The sequence below is a fragment of the Bicyclus anynana genome, chromosome 13, assembly GCF_947172395.1.
Source record: "Bicyclus anynana chromosome 13, ilBicAnyn1.1, whole genome shotgun sequence".
NCBI lineage: Eukaryota > Metazoa > Arthropoda > Insecta > Lepidoptera > Nymphalidae > Bicyclus > Bicyclus anynana.
In genome coordinates, this window is record NC_069095.1 from 1,633,417 (window position 1) to 1,649,013 (window position 15,597).

The 15,597-nt window shown below is 35.4% G+C and overlaps 1 protein-coding gene across 1 annotated transcript; it reads left to right on the forward strand.

Annotated features, from left to right (window-relative positions):
* The first annotated feature begins 3,308 nt into the window (after positions 1 to 3,308).
* On the forward strand, positions 3,309 to 15,159 carry LOC112049452 (circadian clock-controlled protein daywake). Its single transcript, XM_052885018.1, has 5 exons — positions 3,309 to 3,468; positions 5,840 to 6,059; positions 10,893 to 11,026; positions 14,146 to 14,301; positions 14,924 to 15,159. Exons 1-5 carry the CDS (start codon positions 3,408 to 3,410, stop codon positions 15,073 to 15,075), a joined length of 723 nt encoding a protein of 240 aa, XP_052740978.1. The 5' UTR covers positions 3,309 to 3,407; the 3' UTR covers positions 15,076 to 15,159.
* The last annotated feature ends 438 nt before the right edge of the window (positions 15,160 to 15,597 follow it).

The window sequence follows — 15,597 nt, forward strand, 5'->3', positions numbered from 1 at the left end:
TCGGTAACACAATTTAAAATATTCTAAAGCAGCGACATAATGTAACTATGTATATACCTAGTGTATAGACTGCTTTTCATAAAAAAAAAGATTCCGATGAAATGATAACCTTCTCCTTATTTTTTGAAGTCGGTTAAAAACAGCACCCAAAAATTGTTCCCAATGCTAAACGAAGCTCAGACGAAAGGGGGAGCAACAAATTTGCAAGATTTAATACAATAGGGTAGTTGACTCATATCAAATTTAATATAAACATTAAAAATTTCGCATAGTATCTACATGAATTAGGGGTTTGAAATTTATCGATATTAATTGATAAAAGTTAAAGATTTCTTATGAAATTTAATTTAAAAATCATGTATTTTTAAAATTTTCCAAACGTCACAAACGCTGACGTCCTTTTTGTGACGACACAATGAAACTTGATATACGTCAAACTAATTGTATCTAATATTTTTGTCAAACGCTCCGTTTGTATGGGTTTAACAAAACCCATACGTCGACATTGACGTCATGAAACAGTTGAAATATAGACCATCGACAGGCGTTTTAGCTCGTATTGTCAAAAACATTTATTTAAAAACTAAAACGTTAATCACGTCTCAGAAAAATATGATTATTCAATCTAATAGAACGATAATGAACTATTTAAGATCATTAAAAAAGTCAACTAGCCTTTTCCTAGAGCAGTGCGATTGACAGTCGTCATCGAGTCTATAGAATGTAGGTACCTACAACGTAATTATGTCGTTGGTCTAAAGCTGTTCTATAATTATTGTCCATTCGAAATAAATTCCATCGGTAGGTACGAAGAAATTACGAAATTAAGTAATTAAAATATTTACCGTAGCTAGGAATAAAATTCAAGATCAAGGCATTCAACTGAGTCAGATAAGTATAATTAACCTAATTCAATGCAATCCTTATATGGCTATTACTAGTCTAGACCTTTGATTGAATTACCTGAGCTTATGTAATTTAATCTAAATATATATAACTCAAAGGACTGGCTGACATAGTGATGGTAGATGTTATGACGTAAGCATCTGCTAAGAAAGGATTTGATCAATTCTATCCCCGGAAAATAGGGGTGAAAGTTTGTATGGAAAGTCCTTCATTTCTTGAGTTATAGTTTTGAAAATTTATTCATAAATCATAAAAAATACGAAATATAATGTGATTCAAAAATTTTTAAAATTCAACCTCTAAAGTGATGAAATATGAGTTCAAAGTTTACATTGATTTCCACGCGGACGAAGTCGCGGGCGTCCACTAGTCAAATATAACTCTTAAGTAGTAAATATGTAAGAAAACTGTTATTTAAAAGAAATTAACATCGTCACTCAAAAATAAAAAGCAAGACTCAAGAATCATTATTTCCAAATCACTTCATCGATTCATCATCATCATCATATCAGCCGATGGACAGCCACTGCAGGACATAGGCCGTTTGTAGGGACTTCCAAACATCACGATACTGAGCCACCTGCATCCAGTGAATCAGTCCACCAGCTGGGGGGTCGACCAACACTGCGCTTTCTAGTGCGGGGTCGCCATTCCAGTACCTTGGGGCCCCAACGTCCATCGGCTCTTCGAACTATGTGCCCTGCCCATTGCCACTTGAGCTATGACTTTGGTTCTTCTGCGGATCTAATCATTTCGTCGATTAACCTATTGAATACTGGGCATCTACGCACAAAAAAAAGGTAAACGAAAGTACTTTTAATTATTTTTAAATGTACAAACGAACTTAAATTACGAATTTTATTGATTCGCAACATTTTTCAACTCGTCAAATACTTACATTTGAAATATAAAAGCTTACATTTGAAATATAAAAAAGTGTTACGAAAATTCTAGGATATTAGTTTTTGTGCAGAAAATAATTATAGTAGTTTCGAAGCATATAGATTCAATCGCAAGGAATTGTATAAGCTCGGACGCTTCTATTTTTTATCTTTTTGTGGTTCCGTGAAAATCTCTTAATTTGTTTTTTACTTTTAAAAACGTTATTTACAGTTAACTTGAGATAAGTCTCTCTGCGTTCATTGAGGGTTTTAGAATACTCGCGATGTACTTGTATGCAAAATTAAAATCTAAACTCTAATTTCAGGCAACACCGTCGTATCGTCATTTGTCTATAAGTTTTACACCGAACATATTTTGGAAGGACTGCTCTGAAACTTAACAATTGAATTCATTAGCTTAGTACCACAGAACAAGAAGACGCCGTGATGATTGGCATCCACATTTGGACTTGTCTCCTACAAAAAATTTCGTTAGGACGCTCAGCTAAGATGTGAATTATTGCAGTCAGTGTTAATAGTCAATTGTCAATATTCATTTATTTCAATTAGGCTTAGTTTACAAGCACTTTTGAAACGTCACGTATTAATATTATAAGATAATGGTGACAATAATTTGTCGAAAACTCAAAATTAAATTTACGAGGTTTCCAAATGTGCCTTGGTCCGAGAAGGGCCCGGTTTTTTTTTATAGGGCGATACCATCAACAGGCCCACTGTTACGTATTGTGCAACTTTATCCCGGCATGAATGATGCGAAAAATTGTTACACCAACTGTGGAGTGGGTATGGCAGACCCAAATTTAGATTTGTCTATTTTGATAATTAAAATGACTTTAGAGTAATACATATTACTGTAATATATTAATAAACATTAGAAAATTAGAAAAATTAGGTAATATGATAAAATAACCCAGTTATAGTTATTGGTATTTCTAATGATTTTAAACTTATTTCGTGGTTGTTCATTATGAATGTTATTTAAACGGGTACATACCACGATAAAATCTTGTCGTTTTATCATGGTATGTACCCGTTTAAATAACATTCATATTGGTAATTCTACAAAAGCCAAAGTAGTATCTCTAACGCAAAAATCAACAATATTTGGAAGTTATGACTATCCAATCTTTAAGCTTTGAGCTAAGCTCCACTATATTAGGTTTTCTAGTTTAGTTTACTCCTCTGTCGACACAACTGTCTGGGTCACTAAAAATTACTCTCTGCACCACCTCCGCAGTAGGGAGCGTACAATTTCGTAATATTTGATGTTTTACAAATCGCCGGGTATGAGATACCCGACCTCAGTGATAGTGGGTTAAAAGAGTGTATAAACATTTTACTAAGCAAGTTAAACCTCATCGTTGCTCCACCAAGCATGGTCGTAGCCAAGTATCTCTAACTATAAAGAAAAGTATAATATTGTTAACCTTTTTAAAAGTGATTTGATACAGAACCCGTCATTCGTTTATGAGCGTACCTACTTGAGCGTACACTTAACTGTGAGAAATAATTTGAATCACTTATAAATTTAAACTCCTGTTTCCTCGTACAGACCACAGAACAAATTTTGAGAGGCTAGCGAGCGGACACGGTCACATTATGATTCGCAAAATCGTATTTTTGTTGTTCGCCCTTTACTGTTTCGACGGTGTTTTATCAAGTGAGTTTTTGACGTAATTAAATTTATTTTAATTTTAACCGAATATTATGTTATCATTGATTGTTTTTGTTGTTAAAAAAAGCCAAAAAAGTGCGAATCGGACTCGCCCACCAAGGGTTCCGTACGTTTAGTTTATAAATAGTTCAGAAATCGATTTAATTTGTTTTTTTTTTTACAACTTCGTAGACCTATAAAGTAAACGGTTTAAATTTCAACTATATACTCCGTGCATTGCCAAAATAAACGGTCTTGTCCTGACAGACATACCAACAACAAAGTGATCATGACTAAAGGCCCCGTATGGGTTGGAAATCACGATCTCGACGTTGTATCACGTGAGTTTTCGCCGTAACAAATTAATATGATCTTAAAAGAGATGCGTATTTTTCTTTTGAGGATACCTACGGAACCTTAAAAATAGTTACTAAGTAATCTTATTGCTTTTAATTCATGTTTTATTAATACTATAAAATATTCTTATTATGTCATGATGCAAAGTAGATTTTAATTGGTAAAAAAAAACAATTTTGTTATTTTGTATTATTAAGAAGAATAAATAAAAATATATAATTAACTGACTATCGTACATAAAAAGTTAGAATTTTTTTATTACATCATCGTCATATCTTTAAAAAAATCCAGTCTACATTAAACAGTAGAAGGATTCTTTATATGATATAATTTAATAGATAGTACCTACAGTATGCATAGCCATCCTCTCCTACTAATATTATAAACGCGAAAGTTTGTATGTGTGTTTGGATGTATGTTTGTTTGGATGTTTGTTACTCTTTAACGCCGCTACTACTGAAGTGATTTGGCTGGAATATGGAATGAAAATAGATTTTACTCTGGATTAACACATAGGCTACTTTTTATCCCGAAAAAATCTATAGTTTCCCGAAATTTACGAAAACTGAAGATTTTGATGATATGAATGTTTGTTACTCTTTCACGCCTCGACTACTGAACCGAATCAGCTGATTAAGATATATTATAGCCTGGATTAACACATAGGCTACTTTATATCCCGGAAAAATCATTGGGTTCCCGAAAGATTTGTGAAAAACTAAATTCCACGCGGACGAAGTCGCGGGCGTCCGCTAGTTAGCCATATTTCGCAGAAGCAGTCTAGGTAGTTTTATTTTATGTTATCAATGCTGAGACAATTGTAAACAAATTAACATCTATATGAGAAATACTAACACGGATGTGCGTACGTACTTACTCTTGAATCACGTATTATGGCATTTTAATGATTTGTTCTTGTAATCGTACATCAGCCTTGAAGTCATTATAACCAGAAATCCACTAAATGGGTACTGACTCTGTGACATGAACTTGAAATCCATCTTGGAGTTCGAGTTGGTTGAAGCTAGCATAAGTGATTACATTGTACAAGTATTACCATGATTTTCTATCGAATAAATGACATTATTCAGTCCAATGACAACATATAATCTAAATTAATTACATTATTCAATCCAAATAAATGATTGTAAAGTCCAAATATATGACATTAATCAGGCCAATTAAAATTAAAGTGTCTGCCTGTGATTTCAAGATAACTTACTAATATCATAAACGCGAAAGTTTCTATGGATGTTTGAATGTACGTTTGGATGTTTGTTACTTTTTAACGCCGCTACTACTGAACCGATTTGGCTGAAATTTGGAATGGAAATAGATTTTACTCTGGATTAACACATAGGCTACTTTTTATCCCGAAAAAATCCATGTATGCCAAAGAATTTGTGAAAATGTAAATTCCACGCAGACGAAGTCGCGGGCGTGCTAGTCTCTTATAATTTTTTTTTTTTTTTTATTCTTTACAAGTTAGCCCTTGACTACAATCTCACCTGATGGTAAGTGATGATGTAATCTAAGATGGAAGCGGGCTAACTTGTTAGGAGGAGGATGAAATTCCACACTCCTTTCTGTTTCTACACGACATCGTACCGGAACGCTATATCGCTTGGCGGTACGTTTTTGTCGGTAGGGTGGTAACTAGCCACGGCCGAAGCCTCCCACCAGCTAGACCTAGACCAATTAAGAAAAACCTCAATCGGCCTAGCCGGGGATCGAACCCAGGACCTCCGTCAATAAATCCACCGCGCATACCACTGCGCCACGGAGGCCGTCAAAAATTAATATATATAAGTAGTTCCTGAGATTAGCGCGTTCAAGCAAACAAACTTTTCAGCTTTATAATATTAGTACAGATTAGTAACATTGTTAAAAATTAAAAAAAGGACAAATTAATAAATGTCAGATTAAAAACCCTAGCCTTAATGGCTAGGGTTTTTAATCTGACATTTATTAATGACTGAGGGTAATAAAAATTGACTGACAAGGATAATATTTTTTCCAGATAGCCTGATAGCACCATGCAAAATCGACGACCAAGCGTGCATAGACAAATCTGTGGGAGAAGCGAGTACAAAAATAATCCAGGGCATACCAGAACTAGGCATCGAGCCATCCGACCCGCTATTCATTGAGAAGATCGAAGGGAACCTGTCCATACTGAAGTACAAGTTCTTCAATAGCACTATAATTGGTTACAAGGACTGCCACATTTCAGATCTTAAGTGAGTTTTTCATATACATATATTAAAATAATACTTTTAATCTTACTTAAAATAAAAGTGTAACAGGTCCAATAACCATATCAGCCGATAGACGTCCACTGCAGGACGTAGGCTTTTTGTAGGGACTTCCAAACATCACGATCCTGAGCCGCCTGCATCCAGCGTATCCCTGCGACTTGCGTGATGTTGGTAGTCCACCGTTTGGGGGTTGACCAACACTGCACGTTCTAGTGCCAATTGGCAATTTCAATTTCAATCAATCAGGTTGCCATTCCAGCACCTTGGAACCCCAACGTCCATCGGCTCTTCAAACTATGTGCCCCGCCCATTGCCACTTCAGCTTCGTAACTCGTTGAGCTATGTCGGTGACTTTTTTCTTCTGCGGATCTCCTCATTTCTGATTCGATTACGCAGAGATGCTCCTAACATAGCTCGTTCCATCGCTCGCTGTGTGACTCTGAGCCTTCTTATGAGGCCCATAGTTAGCAACCAAGTCTCAGAACCATAGGTCAATTATGTATATTGAAGATATATTGAATATTTTAGTTGGAGGGCACTATAATGTAAAGTTTAAACGATACTAAAGCCAAAAATACCTGTCTGTCTGTCAGTCTTTTTGACACTTTCAATATGTTGAAAAATGGCTGAGTATATGGACTTGAACGGGAATAAGTGAAAAATCGTAATTTTTAAAACATAGTGATTTTTTGCTTAAAATTTTATTTTACAATGAATGACCACGTATTTCCTTTATAGAGTGTTAGTTGGTCCATTTTCATTTACAAATGGTACGGTATTTTTGTTCCTTTTTATTATTATTTTGGTATGGTATGGTTGTATTTTGATGTTAGCCAACAAACATTTTTAAAAATAACGATTTTTCTTCACTTATAAATACCAAAGAAAACTAATTTTATTTTCATAACAATCTAGTAGACGCCCCGTGGTTTCAAACGCGTTGTTCGTGTTCCCGTGAGAAAATGGCAATGAAATATAGCCTATGACACTCACAAATACCGTGGCTTTCTAGTGGTAAAAGAATTTTTAAAATCGGTTCATTAGATCCAGAGATTACCCCTACAATCTTACAATCTCATAAACACGTTAACCTCTTTTTAACAGACTTCCAAAAAGAAGGAGGTTCTAGGTTCGGCTGTATGTATGTTTTTTTTTAATATTAGTAATGATAAGGCAACTGCATTAAGAATAGGAAGGTAGGTATGCAAGTAATTAAGTAATGCATGAAGTTTTTTGAAATATGTAGGTAACTTGCACATGACTTGTAATTTTGACTACCTTGTGTACAAAAACTCAAGATTTCTGTTTATATACGAGTTAAGATGTATCTTTATTCATTAAATAAAGCGCTATGTTTTTGCAAATTAAGCATTGGCCTTCAAAAGTTCAACAAAAAGCTATAACAGAAAAGTATTAAGTCATCGGAAATAATACGTTAAATAATTAGATGGGTTTGTATCTGACACGAAACGTGTTCTAACTTTTTTTTATTAATTTGCTAGTTATTAGGTATATCTGGAAAAAGAGCGTGCGATGGCCAGATTTACCTAATGTTAGGAAGGCTGAAAAAGTCAGTCTATGTATACGTAAATACGGTAGCCAATTATCGAATTTGGACCGCGGTGGTCTAGCTAGTTATCACGTTTTAAAGATTTTCTTCAATTGTACAAGTATAAAACTGAGGCTACATTATAATAATATAATAATAAGCTTTATTTTTCCCATTTAGATAGTACTTATCAATATCTTAAAACTATTTTAACTTATCTATATATTTATCTAAATAATTAATTATGTACTAGTTAATAATGGGCCCCTTCGGGTATAAACCTCCTCCATCTTTTTCCATTTGTCCCTTTCTTTTGTGAGTTCCATCCAACCTTGGCCAGCCACTGCGGTAATGTCGTCTACCCACCTTCATATAGGCCTTCCTACCTTCCTTTTACCAAGGTTGAGGCTTGAGGCTACATTGCCCGTCTAATATTCTTTTACCGGATATACTTTGGAGAGTATGCACAGGAACTTAATAATCTAGTTCCTCCATCCCCATTCTACCACAAAACAGCAGGACGCCGTAAATAATTACATCCTTTTGTTGACGACATCCAGTCGAGCTAAAACACTATAAGTACACAACACCCGTAAACACTAAACTGTTTAAAAAATTATTAGTTATTTTGTTTGACGTTTATTTCATATATTATTTTAGTGACATCGTGACGTCAGCGTTTTTGACGTCTGGAAAAATTTTAAAATATATAATTTTTAAAACAAGTTTACTATGAAATTAAATCCTATTTATTAATATCGATATATTTCGGACCGTATTCCGTGTATTATACGAAATTGATATTGTTTATATTAAACTTGATATTAGTCAACTACCCTATTGGTTACCGTACTTACCTATGGTAATTTTTGTCAGCCTATACAGGCTGACAAAAATTTCATAAAATGAGGTAAGTCTGACTGGTGCAGACTCTTCATCCATAGACACTCGTACGCACATGCGCAAGTATGAGTCAGTTTTTATAGCGTTAAACAACGCTAGTTATATCCTTGTATACACAGACGAGTACTAAAGCTATTACAAGGAGAATTATAAGAATTACGAGAACAACTCTTGTTGCAATTAACAACAAAGACGCAACAACAATTAGATTTTTTTTATACCAGTATACTTGAAGCGTTATCATAATAAGACCGTGTTTTGGACTAACCGTTTTTGAGTTATAATTGGTATAATAATAGCCTTTATTCAGATAGTAATTTATTATAAAAGTTTAACTATTTTTACAGTGACACCAGATACTTTGTCTGTTTTCCCATCTTTGGCAAAGCCTCCTCCTTTCCTTTCCAGTCGGGTCTTCCTCCTTTCCTTTTAATTAACTCTTGTCTATTCCTTTTGCCCTTGTTTTACCCTTTACCTCGTCCTCCCATCATCGGAACTATATGCCTCGATTCCTTTTACTGTTTCTTGGGCACCAAAATATAATCTCTTTTCATTCATGTCTCGATTCATCTTATTATATGTAGGTGTCCTTTTTCATAATTGGTATAACTAATTATCGAAAATCAAAACCACGTAGTTAACTCAGAATTTGTAATAATAAAACTAAAATTGTAATAACCCTAAAATAATAGTATGTGATGGGTTGAAGATGTGGATATTCGTTATTTTTTCACGGAAAAACTGTATTTAGATGAAATTTAGAATATAGATGGATCATTCCCTAAAGTCTATCATATACAGGTGGTAATGTATTTTTTTTTTCAATTTGAATATTTGAAATAAAAGAATCGTATGATCACATAAATAGTTATGGACAATTTATATTCCGCTTACTTTTTGTAAGACTACCTCACAATTTTGTAGGTACGTAATTATCTTTATATTGCACTGTATTTTATAATTTTAATGAAATTTAATAATTTTTATTTTATTTTTCCTTATTTTTTACATAGCACACAGTTTAATATTTTGTTTCTAAGTTTATTATTTTATTTCCTTACTCTGAACGTTTTTGTTTTCTTAACCTTAACAATAACTTCGTTTTCTGAGGTTCTTAATTAGTACCTAAACCACGTTTAAATAAACTATACTCTAAAAATTATTAAAAAAAAAATTAGATACCTTCCTTTAGTTTAATACAAATACGATTGTACCACAAGGTCTTATTCATTTATCTAAGACGATCAAGGAAAAAACGTTACCGTCATGTAGTTTAACCATCATACTGCTTATGAATATTTTTTTTTTTACTTTTCTTTGTTTAAACTGATACGCGTGTAACTAAAGTTCACAATCGGGTGAATGAACACGGTGGCTTACATTATAATCTACGAATAATTAATCTAAGCGAAAGGTGACCAAAGCACCTCTTGTCGTAGAAGGGTGAGAAGAGAGGTTTATAGCTATTATATAGATGTCCGCTAGTGAAAAAAGTCTGCGACAGGGCCGGATTAGGGGGGCTTAAGGGCGGAAGTGCCGTGAGCCGTGATAGCCCAGTGGATATGACCTTCCGATTCTGGAGGGTGTGAGTTCGAATCCGGTCCAGGGCATGCACCTCCAACTTTTCAGTTGTGTTGTGCATTTTAAGAAATTAAATATCACGTGTCTCAAACGGCGAAGGAAAAACATCGTGAGGATATCAGAGAGTTTTCTTAATTCTCTGCGTGTGTATAGTCTGTCAATCCGCATTGGGCCAGCGTGGTGGACTATTGGCCTAACCCAACTCATTATGAGAGGAGACTCGAGCTCAGCAGTGTTTTTCTTTTGAATATGGGTTGATAATGAAGGACGTAGTCGGGGTGCGGTCGCGGCGAAGTCCAACCTGCAAGCTTCAAAGATTTTTGTGACGGCCTCCGTAGCGCAGTGGTATGCGCGGTGGATTTACAAGACGGAGGTCCTGGGTTCGACCCCCGGCTAGGCCGATTGAGGTTTCGTAATTGGCCCAGGTCTGACTGGCGGGAGGCCTCAACCTAGTCTAAAGGTGGTAACTAGCCTCAGGCTAGTTACCACCTTCCCGGCAAAGACGTACCGCTAAGCGATTTAGCGTTCCGGTACGATGCCGTGTAGAAACCGAAAGGAGTGTGGATTTTCATCCTCTTCCTAACAAGTTAGCCCGCTTCCATCTTAGATTGCACCATCACTTACCATCAGGTGAGATTGTAGTCAAGCGCTAACTTGTAAAGAATAATAAAAAAGAAACGATGTTGTAATTTGCCTTGAAAATATGCTGATAATTATCAAACCTTGTACAAGGCATGTCGTTAGTTTGTTACCAGTCTAATTCAAATATTCTTTAATTTCAGAGTAAGCAAGGAGCTCACAAGCGTACACTATGTGCTGAACTGTCCACAGCTGAAGATGAGTGGACTGTATGAAATCGACGGCCGCCTCATCATATTGCCTGTGGAGGGGAAAGGGGACTTCGATCTAATTACAGGTTTATACTGACATTTAATAACTTTACACGGCGTGTTAAAACATAAATCATTGTATGAATCACGATTTAATTACTACTAACAGTTCAAACGCTTAATTCCCGTTCTTGTGAGAATACGAGGATTATATATGTCACCGTTAGATTGTAAAATACGTTAGTACGTAGATTATGATATCACTCGTGATATTATAATCTACCGTCATGTTGTGCACTGAAAATACTGATTACAATTTAACGTGTTAATTTTCGGTATATTATAACATACCGAAAAATAACACTAGATATATATTATAATCTACGATCGATGTGGCAACAGCACAGTTGCAGTGTGAAGCAGGCAACCTTAACTTTTTTTTTTTTTTTGGGTAAGTATATTCTATTTACTTGAGTACGATTTTTTTAATTGACCAATGTAGGGAGGACATAAGAAATAACAGATGAAGGTATATATTTCATACTTGTGACTACCACCGGTGCAGAAGAGCAGGACCGGCAACTAAATCAACAGTTGCTCTTCTGAAAAATCGTACATTTTATGGGATGCTTTGGCCGTGGCTTGTTACTACCCTACCGGCAAAGGCGTATCGCCAAGCGAATTAGCGTTCCGGTACGATGTCGTGCAGAAACAAGGTAGCCCGCTTCAATCTTAGATTAAATCATCACTTATTATCATGTGAAATTGTAGTCAAGGGCTAATTTAATTTACAATAGTTAAAATCTTTCATGGTTCGCGCCACGAATATGCTACAAAAGCTACAGTAGGTACGGGAGAAATCGCAACGGATAGTGAGGCATGCCACTAACACCTAAATGACAACTACCACCACTCTGTCAAGAGTGTAGCGACAAAAAAAAGAAGATAAAATCTTTACAATGTCTTTTACTTCCTTTGTAAAGATGGAAGCTAATGCATCTATGTAATATTGTACATACAGTAATTAGTACCATAGGGTAGGTGCGCCCTCCAAGCTCTACTAACCTTACCAACTAGGTACGTCAACAGTGAATAGGCACCGCATTGACACAAGACTACTTTATCGCAAACAAACATGGCGACACTTCAATCACGTTCTATGTTTTAATTATGATTAATGCCGAAAGAGCTCTAAGACCAGTCCTAAAGGTTATGCTAAAGAAACCAATCCTACCACTGAATTATTCAAGTGTTGTCAGTTATTTACGGCCAATTGTTCGCCAAATATTTTTTTAGCAGACTCAAAACTGATTACAAAGATAATGTCTAACAAAGGTTATGATGATTCACAACATTTGTCAGGACAACTTAATTAACAAATCAAACTGTAACCAAAATAAGACCCTAGAATGGCAGAGAATGACCTTGAGTGAAGTCACGCACTTGTGAACGATGTGTGTAGGGTTTAAGGCGCCTTTGACAGATATCTAACACTCCCCTTTTCCACTCAAGTCACTCTCCCCGCCTATCCCAAGTAACCCATAAATTGTAGGGGCAACCCCAGAGGAGCCGCTGAGTGTCAAAAACTAAAATTTAACCTCTATTTGTTTGAGAATTTTACACTCAGCGGTTGAATGATTCACCTCTATGAATTCCATTGTTAGATCCATTCGCAGAGCCAGAAATTATGATGTTTGTCTTATTAAACCACACCGCACGGCTATCAACAGCCGTCATTATGTCCACACTTAATTAGCAAACTTTATAATAAAAATTTTAATAAAAAAAATTCAACCGACTTCCAACTCAAAAAATAACTTTAACTAAAAAGCAAAAAATAACATCCTACCTATCTGCTACCTTCTGATCAGTGAAGCGGTGATGTTTTAATTAAATACGTTTAAACTACAAAATTTCTGTGGTTATTCCAGAAACAGCTTAAATTAAAACACAACACTGGCTTGGCACCGCCTTCAAACTGATCAGAAGGAAGCAGATAGGTAGGATGTTATTTTTTGCTTTTTAGTTAAAGTTATTTTTTGAGTTGGAAGTCGGTTGAATTTTTTTTATTAAAATTTTTATTTTTTTATTTTTAGTGTTAGCATACCCACTGCGTGTGTACAGTCACAACCTATCTAAGTGGAACGTTCTTATCAATACAAAATTATCAAGTCCAAACACAAGGTAGCTACTGTGAGCCGTCGAGGAGTTCTCGTCACTGTGCTTCGTCTTCATCACCAGACCCTTAATACAGTCGCAATCCATCTAGGTGGAAAGTTCTCATCAATACAAATCTATCAAGTCCAAACACAAGGTAGCTACTGTGAACCGTCGAGGAGTTCTCTTCACTGTCCCTCGTCTTCATCACCAGACCCTTAATACAGTCACAATCCTTCTAGGTGGAAAGTTCTCATCAATACAAATTTATCAAGTCCAAACACACGGTAGCTACTGTGAACCGTCGAGGAGTTCTCTTCACTGTCCCTCGTCTTTATCATCAGACCCTTAATATAGTCACAATCCATCTAGGTGGTAAGTTCTCATCAATACAAATTTATCAAGTCCAAACACAAGGTAGCTACTGTGAACCGTCGAGGAGTTCTCTTCACTGTCCCTCGTCTTCAACACCAGACCCTTAATACAGTCACAACCCATATAGGTGGAAAGTACTCATCAATAGAAAATAATCAAGCCCAAACAAAAGGTGACTGCTGTAAATCCTTGACGAGTTCCATCGTCTGGTTTCGGCTCCATCATCAGACCAACTTCAAACCTTCATAAAATTGTAGTGGTTTAAGATACCTTATGGAAACATTAACAAACGCACTAGCCGTCTCTACAACTTTCGAAAGTTCCCCTCAACTTCTCCAGGATGCCATCATCAGATCCTGACATGAAAAGAATGGGACCACCCTGGAAGTAAACCCTACAAAACAAAAAAAGAATTTTCAAAATCGGTCCGTAATTGACGGAATTATCGCTGGACATACATAAAAAAAAAAAAAAAAAAAAACATACATACAGCCGAACGTAGAACCTCCTCCTTTTTTGGAAGTCGGTTAAAAATTAATAATTGATTGACTAATAGTTGATCACCACAACACAGTTGTAACTTTTGTGGGATCACCGTCACGTTTTGTGTATGTACCCTGCTTTTAAAACTGCTCAAAAAACAACTTTTTAATCTTTTTAATCTTAATTACAGGAAAATACAAAATCGAAGTTGACTCCGATTTAAAATTAACCCCCGGCTCTGACGGCAAGTCGCGCTTGGCTATCAAGAACTATAAACTGAAATGTACTCCACTCACGGCGATCCACTTTGACTTTAGAAATTTGTTCAACGGACAAAAGGACTTGTGTAAGTACTGTTACTCCAAGATTTTAATCTATATCTATACTAATAATAAACCTGTAGAGAGGTCAATTCTGTACATGAAATATATTTCCAAAATAACTATCAGGGGATGAACAGTGATTGATACTGATGAATATAATGCAATCAGTAAAATTTTTGTCTGTCTGCTTGTCTGGTCGTTTAAAGAAACAAAAACTACTCGAGGGATTTTATCGAAACTTGGTACAATTATTCTTCATACTCCTGGGCAGGTTATAGTATACTTTTCATCACGCTACGATCAATAGAAGCAGAGCATTGACGGAAAATGTTGGGTAACAAACAATCGTCATCGTCATCAACGCATATTCGGCTCACGGCTGAGCTCGAGTCTCCTCTCATAATGAGAGAGGTAAGGCCAAGAGTCCACCACGCTGGCCCAATGCGAATTGGCAGACTTCACACACGCAGAGAATTAAGAAAATTAACAATGCTGTCAACTAACAATGGGAAAACTAACAAACATTGTGAAAAATTAGTTTCGTGGTTTTTTTTCAAAAACTTCTGACTAACTACAGAATTTTTGAAAAGAAAACCTCTAACTTACATGTATTTGAATATAGCTAATAACTAATTCTATCCACAGCGGACGCAGTCCACAAATTTGCGAACGGGAACTGGGACGAGGTCGCCAAGTTGGTGCAAGACCCAGTGTTTAACGCTGCCATCGGAAAAATCATCAAAAACACGAACAAAATGCTCAAAGCTACTTCTCCAGATGAATTTGTATTAAACTAAACTTGAAGAATTAAATATAAATGCATAATATTTTAATAGATGGGAAGCAAAACGTAACTTTACTTGCTTGAAAGGGCAAAGCCACTTGTAGTTTCATTACCGTTTCGACTCTCAGCGGTCATCTAATGATATCTAATCTAGCTTTTTAGCCACGATATGCTTTTGATATCCCTATATATCATTAAAGGAATATAACATATATTACCTACGTCTATATATCCCGTTATAGCTAGGTTCTTTACATTCAAATAGAATCTATATATTATATTAAGATTCTTTTTTAATTTACCAAATTGCCTAAATCGAGGTACTTTTAAATCGTGGATTAATGGATGAATCTCAATCAATATATATATTTAGATAATAATAAACAATACAAATATAAAGGAACTTATTAATGCTGATCTAGAGACCAAAAACCCAATATAATTACCTAATTTTATTGTAGTATTATTATATAAAAAAAGAAAATTTTAATATGGGATTAATCTTTATTAATGAAGATAATACTTAAATAGGCTA